Here is a 16,717-nt window from a genome sequence, read left to right on the forward strand (position 1 = left end):
AGGAGATCCCGTGTAATATCTTTTTGATATTTGCACAGTGTGCAATTTAGTGATTCTCGACGTTGATTTGTTGATAGTATATTTGTACATTTTCATTGGATGCCGGAACTACTACTACGGATTTGTCCACTCCCAAGATGATGTCTTAGGACGTCAAGGTGGCGTTCCAAGTTCCTGTATTTTTCTTTTTCTTCCATGGATGTTTCTGTCCACCGCATAACTGCAACAGGCGGACTACAGCGTGAGTCTGCTCCTTAGCCAGAAATTTAATTATTTAAAAAATCTTGGGATGGGCCTTTCCCACCGATCTCTTCAGACGAGAGTGCTACCTTCCTGATGGTTGTTGGTACGGAGACCGTCGGGATCGTGGTGGTTCAAATGGGATCTATGGACGTCACAATGTCATTAACAGTTAACGCAGTGGACTTACAGTTCTTTTCTGTGCACTTCCGATCTCGCTCCCTCATAGTCATTCAGTACATGAATCCACCAACACAGTCATCTTCCACCACGAGATGTAGGAAGAAATCGCCGATTTAACTGTGCATTTGCCATTTCGAAACTGAATGCAATGTACCGCGAGTTGTTTCCTTACATATAGCTAAACTGAATGAAATATGCTGATCATTGTAAACTTCACTCCCATATGATGTCATTGATGACATTTTGAGTGAACTATGTTCACGCCTTACGCTATGGAGACCTTATGGAAAATCTTAAAATAACACCAACTAGCGGATTATTGTGACCCCAGCAACACCTTCAACATCAAAGTGTACCGCGGGTCGACTTCGTGTCAATAGCGAAATTTCAAAAGGTCGACTTCTTGTCCATAAACCGTCGCAACACCTGAGTGAAGCTCGTACAATATTAACACTCTGCCACAGAGTGGGTCCTTGTTCGGTTTCAAGTATTTAAAGGTTATACATTGGAAACGGGTAACGGTGGGGTAGCCGAGTGGTTAAAGCGTTCGGTCGTCACGCCGAAGACCTGGGTTCGATTCCCCACATGGGTACAAACGGTGAAGCCATTTCTGGTGTCCTTCGCCATGATATTGCTGCAGCATTGCTAAAAGCGGCGTGTAAACTCCACTCACTCACCTTAAAACGGGGATTTTGTCCAGATATGGTCAGGGACTGGCAGTCGACCACAGCAATTATTGCCTTCAAAATTCACCAATTCAATTTCATATTTTAATATTTATGGCTTGTTTTCTTTTGTCAGTGTGACGTGGATTTCTGTAAGCAACAGAACTAAAACTCAAGAGTTCAGATCTCAATCCCGTAGAACATTATGGGTCGCCAGAGAGAGATCTGTCAGTACACAATCTTGATTTGTTCGTACAAGCCACTCATCAAGGATTTATCGCAATACCTCATTGGCAAATTATACATCTGATACTATCAGGGCGGTGCAGCGTCAGGGATGGTACTGAACTTGAAAAATATGAAGTGTTGCGATACCTTCTCCATGTGTATATACCATCTTGTCATTCTAACAATTATTCCCATAGTGAAAGAAGGATATATTCCGAAAGCATTTGCACTTCAGTTTGAAGTTGACACCCATAAATTCTCTTCCTTACTGTTGTGACCGTTGTGAAGGAAATCTGGGCAGGACTTGAACTTTCACATCAGTGTCATACATCAACAGTCACAAACACTGTTCAAAACCTTACTTTTGCTCTGTAAATAGAGAATACTAAACGAGGTCTCATTACATACGAATTATACGAAACGAGTGTCCTTCCTATGGTATCTGACCGAGCGAAAGCGAGGTCAGATATCATAGGAAGGTCACGAGTTTCGTATAATTCGTATGTAATGAGACCGAGTGTGGTATTTTATTTATTACCCACGTCTAACATGCATTAAATTGACAAAATAGCGTATTTTTGTTAATATTTTGGTTTCAAACCGAAACCGGTTTCATAAAGAGGTTGCGGACGAGTTTTGTACTGTATTCTAAGATGCCTAGCGGTTAGAACAATCAAAAAAAAAATACATTATCAGACAATAAAGGTATAGGTTTTTGATGACGTAACAATTGAATGACGTTTTCCCGTCACTGCGCCATTCTAGTGTGCCCCTCGTAATCGAACCATTTTACATTACGTCACAATGTAAGCGACGTCACGATGCATGTCAGTTGTCATCGCCTCGTACGGCCTCCTACAGTAAACTACACCGTTGCATCCAGTTTCTTGGTTTGCTGTTGCTTCACGCAGCTAACATCACTGGTGGAAACATTACGTTTATGTTTTACGACGGTTAAAATGTGTCATTTCGACTCACAAGTTTTCAGCGACACGGTAACGTTCGTAATGTTTACATTCCCACAATGCAATTGTGGAATGTCGCTTGACTACTCAACTTCCTCTGGATGTACTGATCTAAACTTTCGCTGGTAGTAGAAATGCAACGTTCATATTGCCCCATATGGTAAACCGTCATCAAACCGTTATCATTTGTTTTTTTCTGGTAACGTTCGTCTTAACGTAGGGGGCAGACACATCAATAGAACAGCGCGCCAGTTAGCCCTGTGCGAGGATTCTTAATTTAGGTCACCGACACCGTCGTTTGTTTTCTGCCTTAAATTAATCGTAATTATCTTTAGAAAGTATTAAATTTGGCATCTTAGAAAAGAAATACACTTCGCCCTACCACCATGTATAGTGTAATAATACATGGTGGTAGAGCAAAGTGTATTTCTTAAATATTTGATGAACATAGAGATAGTTACGTCAGAATGTGACCTAATTGAGAGGTCATCGGTTATCCAAACAAATCGTTAGAATCTCAGGTCAAGTCGTTACGACACAGGTCAACGCGACACGACACTCGTGTGACGTACGATATTAGTATGCAACTACCCATACGTTGACCACGTGGGTAATAAATAATCTTATCGCACGGGCAATGCGTCATAGTATTGACACTGTGTCGCCACAAATCAAGATATACGGTGCACAGGGGGTGCTTTCAACACTACACCATTGCTGAAGTCACTGCATTTAACATCGGTGAGATCGCATCAACAGGTAGGTGTGGTTCACGGAACAAAGGTGTGAAAGCTGTATCTACTATTACAAGAAGACTTTGTTCGAAGCACGTATGTTTACATCGATACTGCTGCAGTTGTTATTATTAGTGATCGTGATCTTTCATATATTGATGGGAACCAATTTTAGACAGATATATCAAACCAACTTGAGGACCACGAGTTGTGAATCGTGAACTTTCTGTAGGTTTTCTAAAGTATGCTAAATACGTATATCAGCTTCAATTGGTTTATATTCTTGGAAAATGCATTCCATCTCAAAAGTATTTGACATGTTGCATGAGGGATATGTTTGCATTTAACATGGTATGTTTACCATCGTTTTAGAAATTCATAACATGCATTGTTTTTATATCTGGGTGTTTAATGATACTGTCTGTGTAGTTGATACCGAAAGTGGGCACAGAAACATATAATGTGTTTCATTTGTTCTTCTTATGTAACAACTCGAGAGACAAGTAGCAACATGCTTACTGTAAATAAACCACATGTAATGATCTGCTGTAGAAATACGACACTATTGTCGACAGACAAGTAACGAAATGGTTACTGTAAACAAACCACATGATAGATCTGATAAAGAAATACAACAGGAAAAGGAAGGAGACGTTTCATAGCCGTCATACATTGACATGTTTCAGGAACAGGAATTCGTTACTGGGAAGAACCAAGCATGACGCCTTGTCATCTCGTCTGTCTCCTGACTTTCATGACCTTTGTGTCTGGAGGTAAGTACGGACATCGTGCCCCCATTAGTCTGTCTCACAGTCCCTGAACCACATTATTTTCCCCACTGCCAAGCCTTCTCTGCAGTGCTAAATCCCTAAACATAGCAAGTCTAGATTTCCTTAGGTTCAGGAATCTCTGGTCTCCCTAGGGCTCCTTTTCAATATAAATGGGCTGGTTTGTTACTATCAAAATTATATATATTCAGAGACTAAGCCTTAGTCTATGCCCCCATCTATAACAAGAAGGAAGGACTCTTTACTGTAGTGAGTGAGTGAGTTTAGTTTTACGCCGCACTCAGAAATATTCCAGCTATATGGCGGCGGTCTGTAAATAATCGAGTCTGGACCAGACAATCCAGTGATCAACAGCATGATCATCGATCTGCATAACTGGGAACCGATGACATGTGTCAACCCAGTCAGCGAGCCTGACAACCCGATCCCGTAAGTCGCCTCTTACGACAAGCATGGCTTCCTGAAGATCAATATTCTAACTCGGATCTTCATTGGTGTTTTTACTGTAAGAAATCATTCATCACATTGTTTGCTGAAGATCATTTTGTTTCCACACTCCAACATAGCTTCTTATGATATGTCTACTTTTAGGCGCTGGCATTAGGTTGTAAAAGAGGTAGAACTGGAGTCAGTATCGACACTTGGATCATGAATACAGGGAATGGAATGGAGTTAGTTAACTTAGGATTTGTTATCTATGTGAACATATTCATTCATGTACATCCTCAAAAATCTAATATCGAAACAGCTTCTCAAATGCCAGACGTTCAATTGGTGTATTTGGAACTTGAAACACTGTACTTCAAAGGTCTTCACAACAGTCATTTGTACTGTGAAGACCCGCGTTCTTGGGTCTTCATCTACCAATGCTTGCCGTAAGAGGCGACGAACGGGATCAGTTGGTCAGGCTGCTGAGTAGGACTGACACGTCATGGTATCCCAATTGCGTAAATTCACGCTCATGCTTGATCATCTGATTTTCTGGTCCAGACCCGATTATTTACATACCGCCGCGATATAGTTGGAATATTGCTGAGTGCGGCAATAAACAATAAACAATCAAGAGTCATCTGTGTTGCTTGGAATAAGCCACCCATGACCTGGGAGTACCTGCAGAAGTGTTCATATGCTGTCTAATAACCTGTGGCAGTGTAGTGCTGCACTACGATGAAGTACGTGTCATGGGACTGACTGACTGACTGAGTTTGGTTTATGCCGCTTTTAGCAATATTCCAGCAACATCACGGCGGGGGACACCAGAAATGGGCTTCACACATTGTAACCATGTGGGATTCGAACTCGGGTCTATGGCGTGACGAGCCAACGCTTTAACCACTAGGCTACCCCACCGCCCCACGTGTCATGGGAACACAGTTATCAAAGAGATATTGTATAGCTGTTATCAGTTATTTTGTTTTCGATCCCGAAATATAATATAATCTACGAATATTCCTTTCGTGATATTCCCTTAATTACGCATTGGCATTACGTGGTAGAACGGGTATCACAATCGCCATATATGGAACCGAATGATGATACTCGACCATAGCATTTGTTGGCAGTGTGAACTTTTTCCTTCATGTCTGCAAAAGGTAACATCATTTCTGTTACAATGTTATACATTATTCACAGCAGATGTTTAAATCTTTGAATCATCTGACATGTTTTCGATTGCTCGACTTCTGCATCGGTATTTGATATGAACATATTTTTTCAGTCACCGGGGCAAGCCTGACTGCATCACCGTGGCAAATAACTATCGGGGGAAGTAACCCAACATCTCATTTGACTGTAAGTTGCAGGCCAGATGCACCTGGGATAACACAGGTGTTTAACGTACAGATCGGCAAGAAGTCTTCTACTGGCTCTGATCAGCCTATGATAGAAATGGGAATCACAGATATGTCGGTAAAAGTAATGGACACAAGTCTACAACAGCGGATGACAGTCTCAGGTTCTATTAGTGGAGCAACTGGCAGCATACAGTTCATCCTGACAGATCTGAGATGTGCTGATGCTGCTTCTACATACTACTGCAAAACGTTATACTTGGCGGGATCATCTGGAAGTGATGAGGCAATGGTCAACATCACAGCTAAAAGTGCGTTTGTTTATATATGAACTATTTTAGATTATGCAATATGCTAGCCTGACCACCCGATCTCGTGTATCGTCTTTACGACAAGCATAGGTTACTGAAGACCAATTCTACCCCGGATCTTTACGGATGCTAAAATGTTAGATGTCCTAAAGATGTCTTTTGGTAATCCAGACTATAAGTGTACACATGTACCCGTGACTCGTAGTATTGATATTCTTTGTCGCAAAAAAACAAGAATATGAACAGACAGTTTCTATCATATCTTTCAGCCTACCCAGAACAGATAGAGATGTTCCCTACTCCTGACAGAGTCCAGTATGACGGTGGTCAGCTCTTGTCCATCAGATGTACAGGACGGATAGGGAACCAGTTTGATGAGAACAACCTCCAGAACCTGTGGACATGGGAGTGGCGATCTGTAAACAACGAGTTCACCACCTGGACACGGTACCCAAACGACCAAAACATCACCTACGACCGTCCTACGCCGTCAGGGGTATGCCAGTATACAGGGGCATCAACGCTGGTTCATACAGTGTCGAATCTAGACAATGGGAGACAGTTCAGGTGTTCTGTCCTAAGTGCAGACTACAGCGCAAACAAGACGCTTTATGTTGTTGGTAAGATTTCATATAGAAATTTCCTATTCGAGCCCTTAATATATACCGAGAATAAAAGGTTAAGCGCCAGACCATTTCAAAACTAAGATGTGAAGCTGTGGAAATATTACGCTAAAATAATTGGGAAGACAAATCCATATTTAGAGAAGGTTCACCTGGTAACTGATTCAGGGATATAATGAACATTAATTTTGTATTTACAATTAAAGGAGATATTTTTAAAGATACGATGGCACTGCTTTTTAAAGCAAAATAACTATTCCTATTCTGCTTATACAACACTATTAAGCTTAGGTTTCACTTGTCAAAAATGACAATCATGTGACCATATAACAGTCCTTTCTGACTTTTACTTTTCAAAAGAAGGTAACCTTTTTGAGGAAAACAAAATACACGTTTTCCAAAAGCGCATACATCCTGTTTAAAGTAAAAGATAATTTCCATAATGGTTTTGTTTTTAAACTAAAAGTACTAAACCCAATTATGATAGTTGTCTTTTTCTGAAAGATTTCCTATGAGACAATCTATATTGGCAAAATATACTTGGAGGCGCTTAACGTTTTATCCACAGTATATATTCAAGACCAATAATTATTCGATTGTATAAACATGAATGCATATAAATGTTTGGAGATAGTACTATTCGTAACTCTGTATCCGTTTCGTACTTTAGTCCATAAACAGACATAAAGATAATGATAATATTTCATATCTGGGTGTCATATTCAAGTTCTTTATATAATAAAGACCAATTACTTTGTTTATTTCCGCACTCAGAAATACTCCAGCTATATGATTACTTATAAGATACATTATAAACACGAATCAAGATTACTCTTCGTAACTAAGTGTCAGTTTCATACCATTAATCTACACTTGCTTGTTTAGTCACACTTACTACCAATATATATATATATACAAACCCATGAATACTTTTGATATAAGAAATTATATATACTAAAATATTCAGCTTGTGTTTGTGATTTGCCACATGCCCACGACATGCGTGTGCGTTCATGCGTGTGTGTGTGCGCGCATGTGTGTGTTGTCGGGGGATTTTAAGTGTACGCAATCAATGTTACGGGCATCGGATACCAACATAACAATTAAATATCAATTCTAGGTTTAACACCAAGATCCGCTACAACCACCATTCGTCCTGGTGAGTATTGCATAATTCCCCCCTAAATATATACTCTTCCAAAACAGAAACGCATAGGTGATATTGACAAATGGAAACGTGCGTGCGTTTGTGTGTGTGCCTCTTTTCGATGGATTTTAAGTGTACCTAATCCGTCTTATCACGCATCTGATGCTAAAATAACAACAAAATATCAATTCTATTTTCAGTACCAACATCTGCTACAACCACCATTCGTCCTGGTGAGTATTGCATAATTCCCCCCTAAATATATACTCTTCCAAAACAGAAACGCATAGGTGATATTGACTAATGGAATTTTAAATATGTTTAAAAGTTAGTGTATGATTGTCTTATTTACTCCTTTATAATGCTGGTTTGTGTACATGGAACGAAGGCACATCGCAACAATGCATCTTCGAAAACTTAAATGAACGTTCATGTTCTAAAGTGTCAACTTGCATGAAAATTATTTAAAAATGTCGAAAATGTCGAAAAAATTGTTCGAAATATGCACGTGCAGTTATGAGGAATCGTGAGCAGGGACATTGAATATATAGAGCGTTTTGCTTTTAGAGGAACACTGGCACTTTTTTAGCTCAGTGAAAGAATATCATTATGCCGCGACTCAGTGCTGTAAATCGAAACATTGCCATTGGACGGCTGGAGGCTGGGGAGTCTCTATCTGCCGTTGCGCGTCACCTCAATGTTCACCAGAGTACCATCAGTTGTTTATGGGACCTATATCAACAGACCAATTCTACGCAAGATCGACCTCGAAGTGGGAGACCTCAGAAAACCACTGCAGCGGGGGATAGGTACATCCGGGTACTTCATTTGCGGAATCGAACTGTCACAGCAACTGTAACTGCAGTGCTTGGTTTGAGGAGCGTTCGCGCAAACCATTCGTAATCGTTTACGAGCCAGAAGACCCTATTTTGGCCCTGTGCTGCGACGACGCCAACAGGTTCCATGGTGAAATAACGTTCTATTCTGGAATCTACAAAACTGGCAACCTGCATGGTTCAGTGACGAATCACGCTTTCTGCTTCAGTGCCGTGACGGAAGAGTTCGTGTTTATCGACGTCCAAATTGACCAATATGAGGGTGGGAGCTTTATCCTAGCTTTGTGTGCCTTCAGGGAAATTTAACTGACGTTCGGTACAAAGACGAAGGGTGCGTGCATGCGTGCGTGCGTGCGTGCGTTTGTGTGTGTGCCTCTTTTCGATGGATTTTAAGTGTACATAATCCGTCTTATCACGCATCTGATGCTAAAATAACAACAAAATATCAATTCTATTTTCAGTACCAACATCTGCAACAACCACCATTCGTCCTGGTGAGTATTGCATAATTCCCCCCCCTAAATATGTAATGCTTATCATCGTTGTTATCAAGTACACGTTATTCACGTGTGTGACCCTTGGGACAAAGGTGTGACCAACACGGAAACCCATTTCGTTACAGACACGAAGCCCTCCCCTCCAACCGATTTCTACTGCACCGAGCACTCGGCCTCCAGCGTTAAGATACAGTGGACCTACAATGACACACGTACAGGGGGGTCGAGGTTCGTTCTCTTTCACCGTCACCAAGACTCAACCGTGTGGAATGTTAGTCGTTTAGTGGCAGACCAAGACAAGTCCCAAACACGACAGACACTCGTTGTCACGCAGCTCCAGTCAGACACTCTGTACTACTTCCGGTTGCTGGCGGATGGAGGGTCGGTGGGTCAGAGCGAGACTGTGACTGTCACGTGTTTCACGGCTTGTAATGGTAAGTTATTTCTGTCTAAATGGAGATCTTCAGAGGTCACTAATGCCAATTCCCTCATACATTTACATCGATATATTTTCAACTGATATGCAGTTAATGGTGATGACGAAAATGAAAATGGTAATGGTGTGTAATGACGTTTTTGATGAAAATGTGACATATAGTGTCAAGCTGAACGAGGGATGATAATAATATGATGATCATGACGACGACGACGACAACGACGACGCCGATGATGATGATGATGATGTTGATGATGATGATGGTGGTGATTGTTGTATAACTTCAGATTCTCCAGCCGCATAAGGAATGACAGCGAGGAAGAACCAACCTGATAGCGTAACTGTGGCTTTTCTTCTATCATTTTCAATTTAGACCAAAGACGCAAGATATCCCGAAAGTTTTGTTATCTATAACATTAGGTGCATGAATCTGAATTTCACGAAACAGAATACGTTTTTTTAACTAACTACACCAGTTAGCTCGTGTACGTTTTGATATAAAACGAATTTTGTGAGTGAACTTCTACTAGCCCAAAGCTTGAACCTATGTATAGTCTGTTTGCAACGAAAGCGTACCGATGAATTTCACTTTAAACCAACAGGTAAAACAAATAAAGTGAAATTAAATTGCAAATACTCATAATTTTACCTTGCCAATTGAACACTTAGATCTCAGAATTGTATTCAACTTAGGATAAAAGCTGTTTAACAAACGATCATAGTTTCACATCGCTATTATTGGTTTGTATTACAAGGGGGGTATGCACATCAAATGAAACACCGAGAACGACAAGGGTTGTTCTAAGTTAACATTCATCACTTACCGCGCGTGCATTTGTTTCACTGTTCTAACTACCGCGCTTACCCCATTGTAATACAAACCAGTAATACCGATTTGAATCTGTGATCGTTTGTTAAACGCCTTTTATCCTAAGTTGAATAAAATTCTGAGATTTACATGTTCAGTTGGCAAGGTAAAATTATGAGGATTTGCAATCTTAATTTCACTTTATTTGATTTATTGTTTTGTTCAAAGTGAAATTGATCGGTACGTTTTCACTGCAAACAGACTATAAATCCTGCCTATATATGCCTTTCGCGACCTTCCCCATCTATTTATCAATCGGAAATTTGCAATTACCGTTTCATCGGATGTGCCATTAGTAAGTAACAAAATCCTAGGTGCACTTCGCTATGAAAAACCTTTTCAGACAGATTAGCTTTGCAAAAAACTAGGCGTCAATAATCAAAATTCTTGGTAACTTTATGTTTTTTTACTTCGTGTGCAGATCTATATATTTAATCCGGCAACACGTGATGGCTGCGATATAATATTTATTAATAAATTATTAGTACGCTTATATAAACTGAAGGACTAAAGAAACGTTACCACTTTGAAAATGAAATTGCAGCTGCAATCACCATCACGTGAAAACACATCGCCCAAACGCAACAATGAGTTTTCCACTTGGAAATAAGGCATGCCATACATTGACCAAACACAGTTTGCATGGTTTTCGCTCAAAGAGCAAAAATTAAATGCCAAACAGATATAAAACCAATGCATTCGGGTTATTCTTTAAAAAAATCACCAATAGAATGTCTCGATGTACTTTGCAACAACGAGGACGGGCAATCGGAATGATCGAAATGGGAGCCTCCCGCACCCACGTTGCAAGAGCGTTTGACTGTTATCGCATCACCGTCACCAGACTCATGCAGCGATACCATCAGACATGTCTGACCTCAGACAGGCCACGATCAGGCAGACCTCGAGTCACAACACCCAGGAGGACCAGTATCTGCGCACGCTGCATCTCAGAAACCCCTTCCTGGCGGTGACGTCATCAGCGGCGCATGGCTTGGGTCACCGTGTAAGCCGATACATAGTCTGTCTCACAGTGCCTGAACCACATTAATTCCCTAATGCCAAGCCCTCTCTGCAGTGCTAAAGCCCTAAATAAAGCAAGTCTAGATTTCCGCAGGTTCAGGATCTCTGGTCTCCCTAGGGCTCCTTTTCAATATAAATGGGCTTGTTTGTTACTATCAAAATTATATATATTCAGAGACTAAGCCTTAGTCTAGCCGATACACAGTAGCCAGACGACCGAGGTCCTGTGGAATCCGGGCTTTCAGACCTTTCCGGAGACAGCAGTTAACAGCCAAACAGCTTCGACGGAGACTTAGATGGGCATGGACGGTTCAACGTTTTCACTGACTTGAATGGCAGAGAGTGCTATTCTCGGGTGACAGGCGATTCTCTCTGTTCATTTTGTTTTACGGATCTATCTTTTGTGGTTATTTCACAATAGTGATTTAATCTATGGAAGCGTTTCTTTAGCCCGTCAGTTTAACTGTTAACTGGGAAGTCCACTTACATACATTAAATGCAAACAGCATTGCAAAATTGAATGAAGTGTTATGTAAATTCACATTTTGTGTTACATCTTTGCAGCAATCCATATTTGTGTGTATGTACGATTGTGTTATAATCATTGGTTTTACAATAAAGAAATCTGAGCTTCAGTTCGCTTTGTCTTTCATTAACTAGATCTTTGTTGTTAACGGTTCATGCTCGCTCACATAGTTACCTAAAGGCAGAGACCATATAATAGAGGGACGGCCCTCAAGCCAATACGCAAAAGCATCAGCGCTACTGATGTTACTTCCCCTGGATCTTTCGGATCAAAACAGCCACCAATGTACTCTGATAACCACTTCCTTACCTTTGCGTTTCTAAATTGGAGGCACAGCTGCTAATGGAACAGACATGATGACTACACTGGAGCAGACTGGGGATGCTGAGGAGTTACCTGCATTTTTACATTTGTGAGTGAGTGAGTATGGTTTTACGCCGCTTTTAGCAATATTTCAGCTATATAACGGCAAGGGACACCAGAAAATGACTCAACACATTATGCCCATGTTGAGGATCGACCCGGGCCTTCAGTGTGACGTGTGAACGCTTTAACCACTAGGCTATCCCACCGCCCCTTTCTACATTAATGTTTTCCGAGTTGATCCAGTCACGATTTTTTAGTTCCGCTCTCATGCTCCAATTTCCGTCATCAGCCTTTTTTGGTTTGAGAACGAAAGCGATTGGCGTGATTTTAAGCGGTTGGAAGTTAACACCCCATATGCTCTCGAGTCGTAGACTGCCTCCGTGGTGTAGTGGTTAGAGCGTCCGTTCGGAAAGCCCCGTTCGATCCCCGATCCCGTCATACCAAAACACGTTAAAGTGTGGTACTTGTTGGTCCCTGCCTGGCGCTCGGCATTAATGGGTACAACAAGGACTGGTCGGCTCGGAGTCAGTATAATGTGTCTGAGTGGGGTATTCATGCTTCACTGCGGCATGGTATCTCAGTGGGCTAGCACTATTAAACCAGCTTAAGTCTGTGCTAGTACAAGCAGCCGCATATACACATACACACGCATGCACGTCGTCATATGAGCGGAATATTCTCAAGCACGACGTTAAACCCAATTTCACATCACCTCACCTCCAGTCGTATATCCCACTCATGGACCATGCGCGTGGTCAAAGGGCAGACAGCCTTTGGCATTAATGCTAACTTCCTCGTCACTTCTATTTCCGTGTAATTTTACCATGTACGTGGACATTGAGGTCAAATATATCTACAGAGCAATAAACTTGTGGTCCACATCTTCATCAACATTCTAGATTTATCCCGTACAAAATCCGTTCATGTATAATTTAGCATTTCTCCCTATCTATGTCTGTTTCACACAATTACATCAGGGGCGGTGGGGTAGCCTAGTGGTTAAAGTGTCCGCTCGTCACGCGGAAGACCCGGGTTCGATTCCCCACATGGGTACAATGTGTGAAGCTTATTTCTGGTGTATCCTGCTGTGCTATTGCTGGAATGTTGCAAAAGGCGGCGTGAAGCCATACTTACTCACACACTCACAATTACATTAAGATCGAAAATCCACTAATCTATTTTCCAGCAGTATTTAACATAACATCATTCAGCAATATGGGGAGCAATGGGGTAGCCTAGTGGTTAATGCGTCCGCTCGTCAAAACGAAGCTCAGGGTTCGATTCACCACATGGGTACAATGTGTGAAGCCCATTTCTGGTGTCCCTCGCCGTGATATTGCCGGAATATTTCTAAAAGCTGGGTAAAACTATATTCACTCACTCATTCACTCTGGAATATTGATGTCAGTATCAATAGGGGCGTGTTCGGACTAGCAGATAATATGTACCTCAGCACTCACTGCTGCAGTAATGATATAATACTTTTTGAAGCTCCTATAAAATGTCCACGTGGAATATGCGTAGAAGTGTCTTTTAAAAAAATATACCAATAAAGGTGAACATGCTTGTTGACATGGGGGTACGTCTGCTCGCAACAAAATCAAACTTTTCAAAATTGTTATTACTGACAGCAAAATTACTGGATTGTCTTTCGAGTATATTTCCTTTATGTATGAGCGCCGGATTGTCAAAAAGACAACTAAAATTAGAATTGATAGTTCACATATTTTATCTCATCATTTTCAACTACTTCCATCTGGACGCTGCTTTCGATTCCTTTCGCTTAAAACAAACAGAGATCTGCAGTCCTCCATACCATCCAGTATTCATGTTATTAATGCAACAATGTTTTTGAATAGTCATCATGTATGAGATAACTACTAACTCGGCCTCTTTACCTATGTGGTTAATTGTATGGAATCATCAGCATTCATTTTGTGCATGTAATTATAGTGTATATTTTTGTGAATTTTGTATGTTTTCATTTTGAGGCCGTTTTTTAAACAAAAAGAATTACCTCCGGTTTAATAAAGTTATATCTTATCTTATCTTGTTCTCACCACGTTATGTTCTCATATACTGGACAAAAGTAGTTTGCAAATTTTGAAATTATGAATAATGATCTATTTATTCATTGTCACACTGATAAAAATCAATCATAAAAATACCAATATCCCTAACTTATTTTGTCCCGTATATATGCTTCTCATAGTGGTTAAAGAGCTCGCTCGTTACGCCGAAGACCCGGGTTCGATTCCACGTATGGGTACAATGTGTGAAACCAATTCTGGTGCTAAAGCGGTGTAAACCTCACTCGCTGACTCTTGTTCTCATGGTGCAATGGGTGAAGCCAATTCCTGGTGCTAAAAGCGGCGTAAACCTCACTCAGTGACTCTTGTTCTCATGGTGCAATGTGTGAAGCCAATTCCTGGTGCTAAAAGCGGCGTAAACCTCACTCACTGACTCTTGTTCTCATGGTGCAATGTGTGAAGCCAATTCCTGGTGCTAAAAGCGGCGTAAACCTCACTCACTGACTCTTGTTCTCATGGTGCAATGTTTGAAGCCAATTCCTGGTGCTAAAAGCGGCGTAAACCTCACTCACTGACTCTTGTTCTCATGGTGCAATGTTTGAAGCCAATTCCTGGTGCTAAAAGCGGCGTAAACCTCACTCACTGACTCTTGTTCTCATGGTGCAATGTGTGAAGCCAATTCCTGGTGCTAAAAGCGGCGTAAACCTCACTCACTGACTCTTGTTCTCATGGTGCAATGTGTGAAGCCAATTCCTGGTGCTATAAGCGGCGTAAACCTCACTCACTGACTCTTGTTCTCATGGTGCCGCCAGATGGGTGGATCATGTTTTTTTGAGTGCGGCGGTAAACTACCAAACAGTCTCATGGTGACTCTTGTTACAAGTTTACTCGGGTATTCTCATTATACACAAAACACGTTCCTTTAACAAACACTTTTATTTACAAAATCATGTGGACATGCGGAAGTTTTTGTTGCGAGAATAAAAACTTTCATTATATCAATATAAAAACGTATTATTGCTAGTTCTGTCAGTCCTCAGATGTCAGTAGTTCTGACTCGGTCTTCCAAGCACAGCCATGTTTCTGTGTCAATAAGTGGATGTTTATATGGTCATCCCTGGTTCAGTGTCCATAACATTGTATTCCGTTTATGATATATCGTCTGTGAACACTGGAAAACAATTGAAAACTAAACTCTTACAGAGTCTTTTGGTTAGTATTGTGAAAAGTAGAGAAACTTCGTATTAAAGAGTGGTAACCGAAGACCTTTAGATCTAGAGGCAGTTTTGAGGATACATCCAGAGACGAATTCAGCAGTTTTGAGGAGACTGTTAATTAATTAACTCAACAAATATATATATCAAATGCACAGACGTATTAGTTTGGTTTGTATCTAACCTTCCTCTTGGTGAGATTTCCGTGTATATTTGCGCTGTTGAGAAACAAAACGCAAGTTAAAATACTTTTTTTACAAATCAAATCCGTCTCTCTCTATTCTATTCGTCACTTTCATTTATACTACCGTAAACAACGCTTATGACAAACTGGCGGATATAACGAACTGTTTGAGTTTTTTGTGATTGTTTTTTTTTTTTAACTTTTTTTTCTGCACCGTATGTTTTAGTCGGAACGCGCAAGGCACTACGGTTATAACGAACCAACATTATTGGTCCTTTTGAATTCGACACAACCGTTGTTGCATAATGCTGATTCCGGCTTTGAATGATAGATGTCTAAATGGATCAGGATAGGTGACGTCATGGGTCATTGTCCACAACACCATGGGATTGTCTGTTCAAGAAACGATTGACTACATAAACCCGTCATTACAGAAATAATGAAGCAAATGAACAAACTGCATCGATATTTAGTAACATCTTACCAACAGTTCCAGCAGGAGACCAAACATAATGGCCAGGATAGTGGCCCCAAACATGACGAACATTACAACACCAAAGGCTAGTTCCCCGTAGTCTCTCTGAAACTGAAGCGAAAACTGTTGTTAATTTTATGTATCTTCTAGCTGAGGATTTCTAATTATAATGTACTGTTCAAAATTGGGTTGATTAAAAGGTCACATTGGTTCTTGTTAGTAGACGGGATAGTTTCAGAAAGTATTGCACAGCTTGGTCTCCGAACGGACCTCCGTACGCTTGCGCTAGGGCTGGGACGGGTAACCCAGATATCCGGGACGGATACCCCCCACGATGGATGATGAGTTGGACCGGGTACCCGTCTCAATACCCGGACCCGCTATGATCATGTAATAACATATTAAACAATGTAATATGTTATTCTTTCATGATTAAAAGGTTGTATTGTCTTTGAAGATTTAGACATAATTGTGCGGTCGGTCACCTGTTTTGAAAATAACACATGGTTAAGATATTGAAAAACTCGAAATTGTAGCCTCTGAGCTGAAGAATATATTGCCATTTCTTACAAACTTGATGTCAGGAAT

General features: G+C 40.8%; 2 protein-coding genes across 17 annotated transcripts in view; one reads left to right on the forward strand and one right to left on the reverse strand.

Moving 5' to 3' along the window:
- LOC124265412 (mucin-2-like) overlaps positions 1–16,717 on the forward strand; it is a 104,845-nt gene that overhangs the window by 72,971 nt on the left and 15,157 nt on the right. For 8 of the 13 annotated variants that reach the window (XM_046700188.1, XM_046700186.1, XM_046700185.1 and 5 more), the window contains 2 exons: positions 7,875–7,907; positions 8,972–9,004. In XM_046700188.1, coding sequence (XP_046556144.1) covers positions 7,875–7,907; positions 8,972–9,004 — 66 coding nt within the window. Of the gene's footprint in view, positions 1–2,931; positions 3,112–3,701; positions 3,789–5,520; positions 5,905–6,173; positions 6,525–7,647; positions 7,687–7,874; positions 7,908–8,971; positions 9,005–9,132; positions 9,442–9,730; positions 9,836–16,717 lie in introns of those variants that run through there. The other 5 variants (XM_046700198.1, XM_046700199.1, XM_046700196.1 and 2 more) reach the window with 4 other exon arrangements.
- The window catches only part of LOC124265415, a 106,139-nt gene that overhangs the window by 60,370 nt on the left and 29,052 nt on the right, over positions 1–16,717 (reverse strand). The window contains exon 6 of one of the 4 annotated variants that reach the window (XM_046700208.1): positions 16,139–16,240. The exons of the other annotated variants lie outside the window; for them this stretch is intronic. Coding sequence (XP_046556164.1) covers positions 16,139–16,240 — 102 coding nt within the window. The remainder of the gene's footprint in view (positions 1–16,138; positions 16,241–16,717) is intronic. 4 annotated transcript variants of the gene reach the window in all.

This window comes from Haliotis rubra, unplaced genomic scaffold, assembly GCF_003918875.1.
Source record: "Haliotis rubra isolate DU_JTF1 unplaced genomic scaffold, ASM391887v1 Scf979, whole genome shotgun sequence".
NCBI classification, from domain to species: domain Eukaryota; kingdom Metazoa; phylum Mollusca; class Gastropoda; order Lepetellida; family Haliotidae; genus Haliotis; species Haliotis rubra.